This window comes from Sitophilus oryzae, unplaced genomic scaffold (genome assembly GCF_002938485.1).
Source record: "Sitophilus oryzae breed Bouriz unplaced genomic scaffold, Soryzae_2.0 scaffold_812_pilon_pilon, whole genome shotgun sequence".
NCBI classification, from domain to species: domain Eukaryota; kingdom Metazoa; phylum Arthropoda; class Insecta; order Coleoptera; family Curculionidae; genus Sitophilus; species Sitophilus oryzae.
This window is the reverse complement of record NW_022147431.1, coordinates 794,316-810,093: the sequence shown is the minus strand read 5'-3', so window position 1 is coordinate 810,093 and position 15,778 is coordinate 794,316. Positions and strand designations below refer to the sequence as shown.

Below are 15,778 nucleotides of genomic sequence, written 5' to 3'. Positions count from 1 at the left end.
GTAACTGCGAAATTAATTCAAATGTAACTGCTAAAATATTTTACTGAGTTAAATTGTTTTTGCGGCCAGGTTTCTCGGGCGCTTTTCCAAATCCGGACCCGGACACTTTAAAAATCTAGACATGTCTGGGTGAATCTGGACGTATGGAAACCCTAGTCCCAAACGACGAGAATATTTAATTCACAGGCCAAGTCCTCCGAGCAAAATACGAGAGTTTTGATACGTAACAGGCCAAGTCCGCAGGCCGGATCTACTGGTGTATGGCGTGATGGTTCATAGCAAAAAATTAGTTAGTAAGTAAAAACTTTTACTGTTGTAAGGTTGTATGTAACTTTAACTCAATTTTCCCTATAGTGGTATTAAGAGTCTATTACGCTGTACTTTCGGGTCGCTCTCAGGGGTCGGGTAAAACGGGTGTGTGGCCGAAGGAAATATATATTATATATTTCAGAAATCTGCCTAAGCCTTAGTCCGATACTGTCCGATACACATGTGCTTTGATTAAAGCTTGATTATACATATATCACTGCAATCACAAAACTTCAATCTATTTCCGTATTCCGTATTGTAACACTAGGGAATTTTAAATTACCTATGTCTATTAGTCCAAACATAATTAATATTTTGTTGATGTTTGACCATCAAAATCTTTAAAATAAAGAAGTTGTCTAAAAATGTGCTAAAGTACCCGGTATATTCCCATTCTACCGGGTATTTACAAAGTTCTCGTTGGTAAAGCGCTCGCCCTTTTAAAATTCTATTACTCATCTAACGATTATATTCTAACGTCTATGATTCTACCTAAATTGAACTGCCGGCATTGTGATTTATTTTCGATAGAATTAAGGCTATTGTGCACTTGTGCAGTCTTTGTGAGTTGGTTGAGAAGAATTTGTGTGATTGAGGTAAGCTTCCTACTCAATTATTTAGATTACTAAAATAAAATGTAATTTTACCTATATTTTTGTTGCAAATAACCGGTGTCTATTTAATTATCTATTTGAAAATTCTATTCATTTTATGATCGATTCGGTTCATAAGAAATAATTTTACTTTTACTTATTACTATTCTTTCTTACGTAAAAAGGGTTTATGACAAAGAGGTAAAAGGGGTAAATCTGACATTTTCTCTAAATAATGGAGTAATATGCCGATTTATGGTTTTCGTGTAAACAGATTTGATTTTTTAGTTTATTTGGCAAAAAATTAAATTAAAAACTGATTTTATAAAATGGACGGGATGAAAATACTAAATTTCATAAATAATTGAGTAATAAGTATGTCGATTTATGAGTTTTCGGATACACAGATTAGATTTCATTTCAGAAGAAACTCATATTTTGATGTTATATGCCAAAAGAAAAGAGCGTGGCTTTAATACTATACTTTATTTTGCAGCTGCATTACTTGACCCATTAAATCAGGGTTCAAAACTCACCCCTGAGTCCCAAAGAAACAAATTGATACAATGGAGTTTATTTATAAAGTAGCCACGGATATGATTCTCCTGAAAAGATTATGACAGATTTAGCGAATTACCGGTCAAAATACAAATTATGGTCCAAAAACTTATTATGGAGTTACATTCACTCTTCTACATCTCCAGTTTCTTGGTGGAAAGGATGTGTAGAACAATATCTTTATCCAAAGTTGCTATAAGAATTTTGACTGCTCCAGTTTCGTCGGCAGAAATTGAGATCATTTATAACGTTTTCTTTCATTTATCATAAAAAAGAAACAAATTGACAACCAAAAGAGCTGGAAATATTACTTACATATCTCACAATTGGAAAATAAATTTTGGGTCCAATAAATCTGAACAAGAATTAGATGACTAGAAGACTAGATGACACAACTGAAGCTGATTTTGATTCTGAAGCCCAATAATTTGTTTTTTTTTAATATCCGTTACTTTTTTGTTATTTAATTTTGTTTAAAATTAAAACGATTTTAAGCGTTTATTTGTTATTTGTTGTTTTCATTTCGATTCTACTCGACCACTTTTTATTTTTAAATGTTAAATTAACAAAATAAACACACTTGGGTATGTATTTATGTATTGGGTATATTTACCCATTGGGTATATCCTCGATACAAAACATCGGGTATTTACCCAAATTTCAATATATTCGGTGTTTGCCCATCTCTGAGTATAATCCTTTATCTTTAATTTCCTTCTTCATTTGTATAAAAATACCTAGCCAGTTTTACATAAAACGTTAAATGCCGAACGCTTATTTAGCTACTTTTTCGGACTAGTGAAATGGACCCTTAAAGTGATTTATTTAAATAACTTTAAATAAGCATCTTTATTATTTGATTCGTTTCATAGTTGGTTTAGTAATTCATTATAAACGATTTCATAATAGTTGTTATCTTACATTATTGGAACGTTTTTCTCAACGTTACGCTGTCAACATCAACGTCAACAATAACGCTGTCACAGGAAAACAGAAAATTGTCGAAACCCAGTTTTTATGTTCAGATATTTTAAATTTATCAAAATTCTTGTTAACCGCATTTGAAAATGTGCAGCCGTGGTAGGGATTGTGCCAGAGAGAATGTTAGTATTTTTTGTGATAGAAAAATATAAGCAATTGCTGAATAATAATGCTGATTAATATTTTTATAATCCATATTTAATTTTTTCAGTCATCCAGAATTTATGGAAATGCACCGCCACCGTCGCACAGGACAGTGCAGATTTCTATGGAGAGGAGTCCAACGAGGGGAGAATTTCCTGGCATGAATAATTTTTCTGAGGTAATATTTCATCCATCATAAAAGTATCGGTTAAGAGTTAGTTTCGTTAGCTAGTTTACAGTCTATCTGGAAAGTATACAAACTATCCAAACATCTAGTTATTTTTGATAGAATATTATGAATATAAACTTGTTTCTCCAGTTTATATTGAAGTTTCTATTCACCTAAAAAAAGAAAGCTTTTATTTTGTTTCTTGTACATCATTCTGTGTGTATAGTACTTTTCTGATTCTCCTATAATATTCTTTCCTCAAGTTATTCTTCATACTCTTGTTGTCGGTCGGCTGATTGTTGTCGATTTCGTCTCTTTCTTCTAGGCCTAAGTATTTGTCAGTTTCTTTCGAATCCAAATTTTTTATTTCAATTTTTATGTTCGATTCTACTTTTATGCTATTATTTTTTGTCAACTTCCCTTTCATGAATATAGCTGTAGCGCACTTGTCTAAACCAAACTCCATTTTGATGTATTGGCTGAATGTTTTAACAATTTTGAGCATTTGTTCCATTTCCTTTTCTCTTTTTGTAAATTGTTTCAAGTCATCAGATATAATAGGTGGTTTATCTTAACATTGCGATCTATTTGATACCCACGGTTTTTTCAGTAAATTAGTAAAGGGGTAATAAGAGCTACGCAGAATAACAAGATTAGAGAGTGAGATTAGAGATTAGAGGTGATCCCTCTTAAGTTTTATATTTGTTTGCCCATTTCCCCATAGATGACTTTATAAATCCTATGATTTCTTACTTACACTTACTTATGACTTTTGATGATCCAGGTGTGTGGTAGACTGTCAACAGCTTTTTTGTAGTCAATCTACAACATGCATAGATTCTTCTTCTGCTTCTTCGCTGAGTTCATTATGATCTTGCTAAGAAGGAGTTGGTCTTTGCATCCTCTTGATCCTTTTCTGCATCCTTTTTGCTCAGGTGGGAGCATATAATTTTTGTTTAAGTGATTATAGATTCTATTTATTCATAAATTTATACACGGTAGGAAACAAGTGATAGGCCTCTAGTTTCTTGGGTCTTTTGTGAAAATTATCAGACTCTACCGGGTGCGTCTCAAAAGTGGCTTGGTTTGAGGGCAAAGCCAATAGGTTTTGCAAAGTGGCTGATTTGTCAAGACTTGATTTCTGCATTCGTCTTATTATTTTTAGAATTCTAGAACCATACATTGGCGCATGTGTAAATTATCCTTATAAATAAATAAATAAAAAATAGAAAAATGGGTCATGGAGTAGAAGAGACTTACCTTACATATAATCCAAGTTAGCAACTGTTTTAAAATTGTCTACCTATTTTTACAAATTAAAAATATTATATTCTGAATTATAACGTAGTGTTAGGTACTTTTAAATATTTATGTTAAGAAAACAAATGTAAACAAGAATAATATGTATCATAGAGTTTATGTTTAGTTTTCAATGTAAGTAATGATGGCGTCAGAGTATTTTATAGATTTGTCAAGACTTGGTTTCTACGTTCGTCTTATTATTATTAGAATTCTAGACCCATAAATTGGCGCATGTTGATGTTTAAAACTAAAAGAACTGAATACCAACTTTTTATTAACATATTTTAGTATGGGCGGCTATACGTGCCTCCCGGCGCCAATTTTTTTCCTTAGAGCCACTGTGTTTGAGATATAACGACTAAAGAGTTGTAATCGTCTTAATAGGCACACGTTTCACCTATGATGTAGTTGACTTTTTGTAGCGTTTTTTTAACGTGGTTGTCCCAGTAGGCTTATTCCACATGTTCATTATGATTCTGTTTAATTGAAAACTATTGCAGAATAAAAGATATTAGTAAGGGTTGGAAATTATAAAAGCGATGGAAATAAATAAAAAAGAAATTTTACTAGTCTGATTCATCCTTCAAATACTTTTTCTTGTTATTCTTCTTGATCTTCGTCTTGTTCCTTTTCTTCATCCTGGATGTAAGTAAATTGCGCCAATAGTGATCTATCGCATGTTTCTTCAAATGAATCCTCTACTATTGGTGATTCGACATTAGAACATGACCGGTCTTGACAATTTGTACATGCCAGAGAACAAAACAGTCTAACCAGTTTTGCAAAGAGTCAAAATTATGTACTATTTTTACACGCAATAACTGGCTGTGATACGACGCGACGCGCGACGTCTACAGGAGAGGTAAAAAAAACAACAGTCTTTAAAATGTTTGAAAAACAAGACTTAGTTCAATGTGCTGAAGTTTTCAAAAAAAGTAATTTAAGTCAACGAGAGATTAGACCTATCGGATACGCTTTCTTCTTTCTGTATACGGAGCTCCGAAAAAAAAACCACCTGCTTAGATAAGTATCGATATGCATGTTTCGTTAAAAACACTCGAAATAAAAAAACAGGTGCAATTTGTTTGTCTTCCTCCAACCTCAGTTGCTGCTCATCAACATCTTTTCCGGGTATATTACCAACTTCAAGTGTAGTTTGGTTATCAGCTAGACCCAAAAGGCTGGGGTTGGAAGTTGGTCGACAATACATTAGGACCAATTCAGACTTTACTCCCACCTGCGCCGGAAAAACTGCTAAACACAATTTTTTGTAACTGTAAAAAGGGATGCAGTGCTAAATGTGGTTGTAAAAAAGTTGGACTGTTTTGTTCTCTGGCATGTACAAATTGTCAAGGCCAGTCATGTTCTAATGTTGAATTACAATAGTAGAGGATTCGTTTGATACCAACGAAGAAACATGCGATACATCACTATTGAAGCAATTTACTTACATTCAGGATAAAGAAAACGAACAAGACGAAAGTCAAGAAGGAGAATCTTCTCTAAATCAAGTTCTTTATTTACATTAGAAAACCTAAATCTTTGACCAACTTCGAATTGTTTCATACTAAGTTGCTTGATCAGATACGATAATCCAGTGGCATAGTCACGTATGCAAAATCGTTAAACTTTGGTATGATTTATTTTTCCATTATTTAAATATTACCTCAAGTATGTTTTTTTTAAATCGGAAGCTATGTATTTTTTTATGATAAAAATTAATTAAAAGTAACTCTGTTTTTTAGTACACAGTGCCTTGTCCAAATTTAAGAATACCTCCAGCTGCAAGAGCATTTCCTGGACCATATGCCAATCCGGCACAGTTTGATACTTTAGGTCCTCAAATCGATTATAATCTTGGATGGATACCAAAAGATATAAACTTGTCGGAACTTTTGGATCAGGTATTTAATAAATGTTACATTAATATATAATAGAAAATATAGATAGGAATAGGAAACATTGAGATGAAAATAGGAGTGAAGTGGCTGCTACCTACTGCAAGTAGCACTGATATTAGCAGGGCAAAGTATTTTGGAAGATATGACATCGATTCTCAAAACTATGTTTTTTATTTATAGAAACCAAGTTATTGGGCCTATAAAAAAAGCTCTATCAGGTTTATACTAGTTTCCTTTAAAATGGCTGGCCTTATGTTTTAGACATTAATAGTCTTTTCTTGTATAAAATCTGAGTAGGTATTTCGATAATACAAAATATAGTAGGTACAAATGCACAGTTAAGAGATGACGAGATCCAGCATAGCTGATCAGCGAACCATCTTGTAGTAGTAAACATGTAGTAAATAATACATACAAAATAAACTGACTTGTCGCCAGTAGAAGCATCAAACTTTAAATTAACAATTACTATCTGTAGACAAATACCTAATGAAATAAGACCAATAAGATTAACATTTCTGTGTAAAGCTTCTATTAGAACATCGCAATTAGTGGAATAAATTAGTGGTTTCAATTAGCGTAGAAGTTTGTTCCTTTAATTTCAATGTAAGCATTCAGAACGTCAAAATTAGTGGTAGTCTTTTTCAATTAGTAGAAAAAGTTATCAAACTTTTAACTTTTCCACTAATTATACTTAAAAATTTGCGAGAAATGTCATTTTCGCCTTTGATTATCTTCTGTCAAGAGAAATTGTGGTTATAAATCAAAAGTTGATTGTTTTATAAGCTAAATATTAGGCTTTCTCTAGGGATACAACTGACTGACGCAAGCTGTTGCTAGGATATTCTAAAGATAAATTAAAATAACTTCCGTTCCACATCATAATACGACCACCAGCAAACTCCATAACGACGCATGGTTACATTGATGACGTGCAAGGAAAGTTGTTCTAATTTTCCAATTTTAATTGTGTTTTTTAAACATTATGAATGATCGTAAACTAAAAAGTATAAAGTGTAATTAAAACCACTAATTTCGAGGTTCTGAATGAAGCTTATTTTTTTTATTTTTACTAAAATTTATGCTATGTGGTGTTGTTTCCAATTCTTATCTTTGTCCAATTGACCAATTCTTATCTTTATTAAAAAATATAATACATAATTGGCTATAATGTATATATGTTTTCTGTGCTATAATTGGCTTGGTAATTTTTGGAAGAAAATATATTATAGCTTATACGGCTGGAAAGCTTAAAAAATGGCGCTTTTGATGAAGTCATGACCAACTATGGTTTCCATTTAAAAAAAAAACATATTATGTTTGTATCATATGTCAAAAATGACAGGCTTTAGAAAAAATCGGAGAACACAAACTCATTAGGAATGTGATTATACACTTTTATATATTTTTTTTATTATACAACTTGTATCTGAAAACTTTTTGTCTAAAATAGATTATAATGGAATTAGGGACAATTTTTAAAATAGCCAAAATTTGTTTTTTTTTGAAATATCTAGTAAGCCATGAACTTTTTCAAAAATCTGAAAGTCGCATATTTATGTCCCCCCCAAAAAAAAAACGGAGAACACAATCTCATTAAGGACGTGATTACCTACACTTTTATCTGAAAACTTTTTGTCTGAAATAGATTATAATGGAATTAGGGAGCATTTTTAAAATAGGCAAATTTTTTTTTTCGAAATATCTAGTAAGGGGCATATATTTGACCTCATAAAACTACAATTTTAATACATCTTATATGAGAAAAAATATTGCAATATATTTTCTCGCAACATATACAGAGTGATTCACGGCCATTGTATGCTAGATGTTTATTTATATGGTAACGGCTTTTTTTTTAAATTTGGATTTTTGCATAAAGGCATCTGCTCTCTCTCTGTCTAACTTATTTTCAGCACTAAAATGTTGCCGCTTCATACTAAAAGTTTCATCTTTGTTACTTTAAATGGAACACCTGATATATTATTATATCGATATACCCTGCTGGCAAGCGAAACCTTGGGTCGGCGTTTACATGTATAGGAGTGAGTCGCTATGACAATTTAGTAAGTCTGAGAGAGCAAAAATACGATGTATTTATTACATAACCACTTAATCTGACGCTAGATTCCATAGAAGAATACTAGTATTTACTTGCCTTCTTAACCGGAGAGCTGGCGACATATTTAGAGAACATATTTTAGGCAAGTTAATGAATGTTTGAATAACAAAAAAAAAGTTTAATAACTTGTGAACCCAGAATCCTAAGTCTGGCTGGGGGGTTGGGGGTATTTCGCTACTGCGCAACCCATAACATTTGCAAAAAAATAAATCCAAAAAACATTCTTTAGGCAACTTGAAATTTGTTTATTCTTAAATTTTAGCATCTATTTAACCTAGAAATAAGTATTCCAGGCCAGACTTTTTTCTTGGGTTTAAAGTGTAACCCGACCATTCCAAATATGTTTAATTATTATACATGGAAAACATACTTTAGGCATTCTAAAATTTTTACAGCGTGTTTATTAGATGATATTAAAAAATATGTGTTAATTGGCAGACCAATTCAACGGGGTTTAATACTTGCCTGACGCGAATAAAGATTTTAAATGAGCGCGACAAAAAAGTCTTATGAGTATCTATAAGCGCGAGAAAGATAGTTTATTGAAACCCGTCGCGCGTCGGCAGCCGATGCGGCTGACGTAACAGTATTTTGGAGCACTTCAAATTTTCAAATTTTTTTCGGGTTTATTTCAATTATTTGCAGGTTTTTAATTCAGAGATTATTTTGTTGAAATTAAGTTACCATGTACAATTATATATTTATAAATTAAATATTGATGTGCATAGTGTAAATAGTTTAGAATAATTACTGCAAATAAATATTTTAGTAAGTACTAATTTCGCTACTGACTACTCAATCACAATGGATAAAAAACATTTAAGTTGTGTAGTTTGTAAAAAAGTTACTAGTGACAAAGTTATTGTTTTTGATGAAGGCAGACTACAAAAATGCAAAGAATTTTTAAAAGTGCGCCAACAACATGGTTTTAAATTTAAAGAAGTGGTTTTACCAGAAAACGTAGACCCGACAAAAGGGTACCATAGGGTACCATGTACAGTGTGTCCCATTTTGGTTGAAATCATAGGGTATCTCCGTTATTAGTGAAGATAGAAGGGTGCGGTTTGCACAAACCTGTCCCACTTTTTCGTCAAACGGAAGATGCTGCAAATAAAATTTTCATAGCCCTCTGCATTTCTGAGCTACAGGGTCTTTTCAAAAATTTTGCAATTTGGGACACCCCCTGTATCTCTGTTATTGTTAAAGGTATCGAGAAGGCGAAAACTGCTTATTGTAGAACTTTTTACGTAGAATACAGTAGCGTAGTCTGTTTTTCTACCAAAAAAATATTTTTGAAAATATGACCTGTATATTTATAAATCATGTGATCTGTCTTGCTACGAGCTTCTCAAAAATATATATCACTCTACATTTATTTTCACTATTTACTGCAATATTTAAAATATATCATTTTCTTATTAGTAGGCCGTGATAAATAACAAAAAATCAAAATGGTATTTACTAAAATAGTCATACACATATCAAAATTTATTTGGGATTGATATATTTTACCTCGTATTTTAGTTTTGAAATAACTGTTACCACTGAAACTGTGAATATATTTTTCTTTTTTTTATAACGGGATGGGTTTGCAAATATCTAAATCTTGAATTATTAAAGCATTTTTCAGGTGTTCAACATTGTTGTAATGCCCACGATATATTTCAGTAGAGGGCCTTATCGGTTTCGGATTAACCCCCCACCCTTTTTTTCAAGGTCACCAAATGCGCAGAAACCAAGGTTTGAGAAACACGCGCACACCCATGTTGGTCACCATATCCCCCCCCTCACCATTCACCCCCCTCCCCCCTCACCGTTCACCCCATCCACCCCCTTGTACCCAAACCAATGTGTTATAGATGGGTGCAAACCCTAGTTCGCCCTTTTGTCCTGCATTCAATCCCCTGTCCCTGTGGAACATATCCCCCCACCCCATGATGCTATTTGTTCAAGGTTAACCACTAATCCCTTTTTTACGCTTTTGACATGTGTCGACTTGTAGAATGGTCTTTGTCGAAGTATTTCAAGGCCATATAATGTCTCATATAGATGTGACTGAATATACGTATCTCACCCTCACGTGAGTGCATGTGTGTGATGGGTTTTTACGTATGACCAAAGATGAGTTCATTGCTATTCGTATTTAAACTTGTCAGAGTGTCTAGACAATTCATTCCAAGAGGTTCCCTTAAATAATTTAATCTATATATAATTTTTGATAATTTAACACAAACTACAAGATTATTTATACTAATCAAAATAAAATTATCTTCTGCATGTTTTACTTTATGATTTTACACGACCGCATATTGATTTTTAGCATAAGTTAAATTATAAATATTTGAATGATGTTGATAAATTGATAATCAAATATTAAATTAAATTAATTAGGTTTTCGAGGTGTCTAAAACATTAGCTAAATAATTTTAAGGGGTATAATAGGATATTATTCTTTTATTCAATTATTCGGTATTCTACAATTTTTAGTAGAATTTTACAGAAAACAGCTAAATAATTTTAATGGTATAATGGGATATTATTCAGTTATTCGATATTTAAATATTTTCAATAAAAATTTTACAGAAAGCGTGTTTAAATTTAAGGTTTAAACTGATTTAACTAGGTGTCGTTGTTTAAGAATGCCATGTTTTAAGAAATCAATAAAGTGGTACCGGCTGCGGGGTGAAGTCGGTGGGATAAGTCGAAAAGACAAAATGCAGCTGAAGCATAAGCGTTCGAAAAAAGGATACCATAGGCGGGGAGTTACTCGGTTTTTACTACATTTTATACCCGTTTTATACATGGATTTTCAATGTTTCATTTATTTTATATAAGTTTAAAGTTTGTATACATATATATGCAGATATAATATTATATATTTTTATGTATTTAGTTAGATATTCCTTAATTCATCTTATTTATTGTCTGTAAAAAGGTTGGCCGCTTATGGTTTGTGGCCTTGAAGGTGTGTATGGCTAGAGAGGTTTACTATATCTCAAGGTTGAAAAGAAGGATATGGGTCTTCTACTCTTCACTCAAGGAAAATTTTACGACGAAAAGTTTGTGAATGATATTTGCTAATTCATTTTTCGATTCTAACCTATTTAGGTAATAAAAATCACACACAACGATAAAATTATATATTTGATAACCATAGGTATTAATTATAATAAAATACTGAAAACATGTATTTAACACAACTACGGATAGTAAACTGCTAGTTAGATTCAATAACAAAAAGTAAAAAATGAAGATATCTATAAAATTAAAAAGTATCTAAAAATATTAAAACACATACTTTATAAAAGTCAGATAGTATACAATATGAATTTAGAAGAAGTAGTAAAATATTTTTTTCTTTCATTAAAATAAAATAAAAAAACTGGGCTGCATAAATTATTTTTTTTCTATATTATGATTTTTTATAAGATGCGAGAATAAAAAATATTACTAAAACAACAAATACGCTATTACATAAATAATAGACAAATTTCTTTAGGAAAGTAGTTAAACAATTTTATGAACAAAATAAAAAGAAATGCCTTATTATTTGCTAGGGGGCAGAATAAAAGCCAGTTAATATTCAATATAAGTAGAAAAAGGGGTAATAAAAGAACACAAAAATAAGATTTATTTAACAACAGGTAGTTAGAATATATTTTAAGTAAAAATAAATATGCCTAATTACAAAATGACAATTATCCAATTTAAAACTAGTAAAACAAAAACATCTCCAAAAACGTTCTATAACTGAAGTGAACAAATTTATTAGCAAAATATAATACACTAGAAAAAATTAATTATACAAAAAAAAATCCGTACCTACTTATTATTTGCTGGAGGGCAATTATATAAGAATATTTATTTAACAGGTAGTTAGAATATATTATAAGTAAAAAAAATAACCTATCAACAAATTGACAATTATCCAACTTAAACCTGGTAAAACAGAAGCATCTCGAAAAACTTCCTATAACTGATTGATTAATTAGTAAAAAATAATATGCTAGAAAAAAGTTATTTTTACTAAAAAACTATATGGTCAGAAAAAAGTAAAACATACATGATAAGACAGAAAAAAAGCTATTGAAATGTATATGTTACCCTAAAAACCATATAACTGAATTTTGTACATTATACAAATCAACATCTACATCACAAAAAATACTTAATATCTTTTTTTTTCGATTATTAATGGGAAGACAGAACGTTTTTTCCCGTTTTTCCCCGCTTTGTTTCATCGTTTTCGAAGCACTTTTGCAATACACCTATACTGCACATACACACACACACACACACACGCACACTCACAAACTCACACCAGAGTCGAAGACTCTGGTTCTTGGCTGCAAATTGGGGCTTTATGCCGGGACTACACCAAACTGTGCAAATTCGGCGGCCTGTGTCCCCGCCACAGTCGGCGAGTCAGATTGCTAAAATCATTAAAAAGTTAGGGCAACCAAGATTCGGCGGCCCGACTCGTGCGGCTCGAAATGCTAGCGGCCAACTGTCGGTAAAGATAACTGCATCGAGCAACTGGAGCGGGCGCGGCGACCAGTCCTCGTTCAGTCGTACGGCGAAATTTCTATAGAGACAAGCCTTAATTATTTCCTTTAAACAATGGATGGGGAAGAAAAAAACGAAAAAAACATAGAACCGGAATGGAGTGATAAGAAAGTCATATTATTGATTGAACTTTACCATAAAGAGGACAATTTATGGAATCCGAAAAATGAATTATATAAAAATAGAAATAAGCGGCATGATTCACTGATGTCAATATCAGACGCTTTGCATATTGAAAAATCAGAAATTGAACGTAAAATAAAAAATATTACTAGTCAGTTCTACAAAGAAAAGAAAAAAGTCGAAACTAAAAAATTTGGTTCTGTGTCTCAAGAAGTTTATAAGCCAAAATGGTTTACTTATCAGTATTTGTTATTTTTAAGTGATAAAAATACACCACGGGAAAGTATTGATAATTTTCAGGTAAGTAAAACGATTAATTTATTTCATAAAAATCTATTATCTACTTTTTGATAGATACAATGCATATATAGGGTGTTTCAAACTAATAAAAACAAATAAAATAGGTAAGTAATGATTCAATCTCTTCGTAAAAATAAAGGATAGTTTGTTATACAGGGTGATCCGAACTGTATTCCGGAAACTTCGGCAACATATTCTGCAGATAAAAAGGCAGATAAAAATAAGTGAAAATGTTTGGAAATGTATGTCCTAAAATGCTTAGTTTCGGAAATACAGGGTGTAGAAGTTTCATTTTTTTTAGACTTTTTCCAAATAATTTTTGAATTAACGACAATAATTGGATGAAAATTGGTGTCCCAAAAAAAATTTGATTTGATTTTGATGTCAATATGACCCCTATTTGTAAGGGGCGCCACCTACATGTGTTACGCCCGTTATATAAAAAACGTGGTAAATTTATATTTTTTTACTCGGTAATTTTATACAGGTACGGACGAAAAGATACTGCTTTTCAACCCAATTAAAAAAATAGGTAGGTGGCGCCCTCTACAAGTAGGAGTCATATTGACATTAAAATCAAATTTCTCATGTCAAAAAACTCCTAGACACCAATTTTCATCTAAATATTGACGTTACTTCAGAAATTATTTGGAAAAAATCGAAATAAAAATTAAACTTCTACACCCTGTATCTCCGAAACTAAGCATTTTAGGACATACATTTATACGAACTTTTTTACTTATTTTTATCTGCAGAATATGCTGCCGAAGTTTCCGGAATACAATTCGGACCACACTGTATAAACGTTGGGTACAAGCGCGGTTTTAGGGGAGGGTTAATGGGGTTAATTAGACCCCCCCCCCAAGACCGATCAAACTTCAAAAAACTAAGTTTTTAACACGTAAAAAACAGTTTTTTGCGTGAAACAAATAGTTTTTTACTCGTAAAACATAGTTTTTATGTGTAACAAATAGTCTTACACGCAAACATATGTTTTTTACACGCAAAGAAAATAATTTTTACGTGTAAATATATTTTTTTATTTATTACTTTTTCAACATTTTAAACTACACTTTTTCAAACATGTACTCCAAATTCTTCAAACGTTTCACTTCAAATATACGCACGTAGTGCACAAACATTTTTTTTTATTTAAAGTTACTCCCCCTCTAGAATTTTTTTTCTAAAACCGCCCTTGGTTGGGTAAAAACTCAAGTCATATTGGAGGATAATACAGTACAAAGACGCCTGAAAACTTTTTAATTTTTATCTTAAACACAAAAAATCATGGAATTAATAAAATATGTGGGACAATTATAGTTTATCTGAAGTCAGTTGAAATAGATTGGGACTCTTAATTTCGGCACTGTCTTTGTCGGCCCCTTTGTCGGTATCATCGGGATAAAGGAATTAAGAGTCTCAGTAGTTCCAGTTGACATCGGAAATACTATACTACTATGAAAGCACACTATCTGCATATATTTTTTACTTTTTTAAGACGGTGACTGGGGTTGAAAGATGAAATTGTCTGCCCTTTTATTCCTGTTTGTGTAAATTGACTCAAGAAACTTACACAACTATATAAAATAATAAAACAAAATAAAAAAACTTGTTGATTTGAAATTAAAATATTAACAAATTATTTATAATTATTAAATGTAAGTAATTACATGTTAACTTTACATGTAATTTAATAAAAATAATACTTTCTACTTCATATCTTGAAAACGATTTTTTTCAAAGTTTGTAAATTAACACATAGAAGAAGGTTAGTTTAAAATTCTGTTTAGGTCATGGATATTTACTATATTTTTTTAAAAATGTTGTTTGTAAGAAAATTTAACATTGGTAGAAAATAATAATATTTGAGAGCAGCTAACTAACGTTTAATTTTTAAAATAATTTTTTTGTTCCGATACGTTTATTTAATAACGATTTTTATATTTTATTTTTTAATTTCAATTTGGTAAGTTTTTTGAAAAAGACGTAGGAGGTGAGAAAAAGTGTGTTTTAAAGCATCCTGTATAATCTACTTAGTACAACACTTCCGGTTGATCGATATTCGTTTGATATTTACCGACATTTGGCCGCTAGAAATTCTAGTCGCGCCGGTTGTGCCGCCGACTTTTGGTTACCTCTACTTTTTAATAATTTCTGCAATCTGACTCGCCGACTCTGGCCGGAGACACAGGTCGCCAGCTCTGCACAGTTTGGTGTGGTCCGGGAAAAAATACGGACGATAGAAATTAACATGGATCAATGAACCTGCCGAATTCTACCCGCAGAGAGGAGTCGGCTGGCTAGTCGGCGAGAGCCGCCGACTTTGCAGAGTTTGGTGTAGTCCCGGCATTAGGCTCCCGTTTGCTCCTTTTTATTTTCCATCATTTATTTTCGTTTCTTCATCAATTTTTTTTCCATCTCCTGGGTTGCACACGGTGCCTCGTTGCATCGTATGCTTCGATATATATATTCCGATATATACACCGATATATATATTCCGATCCCAAAACACAAAAATCCAGGAAACATTTTCACTTATTTTTATCTGCCTTTTTATCTGCAGAATATGTTGCCGAAGTTTCCGGAATACAGTTCGGATCACCCTGTATAACAAACTATCCTTTATTTTTACGAAGAGATTGAATCATTACTTACCTATTTTATTTGTTTTTATTAGTTTGAAACACCCTATATATGCATTGTATCTATC

General features: G+C 31.8%; 1 protein-coding gene across 1 annotated transcript in view; it reads left to right on the top strand.

The window, feature by feature from the left end:
• The first annotated feature begins 2,421 nt into the window (after positions 1-2,421).
• The window catches only part of LOC115889250, a 76,112-nt gene continuing 62,755 nt past the window's right edge, over positions 2,422-15,778 (top strand). Inside the window, exons 1-3 of the mRNA XM_030909195.1 lie at positions 2,422-2,563; positions 2,653-2,763; positions 5,802-5,960. Of these exons, the coding sequence (XP_030765055.1) occupies positions 2,528-2,563; positions 2,653-2,763; positions 5,802-5,960 (306 nt within the window). The 5' untranslated portion in view covers positions 2,422-2,527. The remainder of the gene's footprint in view (positions 2,564-2,652; positions 2,764-5,801; positions 5,961-15,778) is intronic.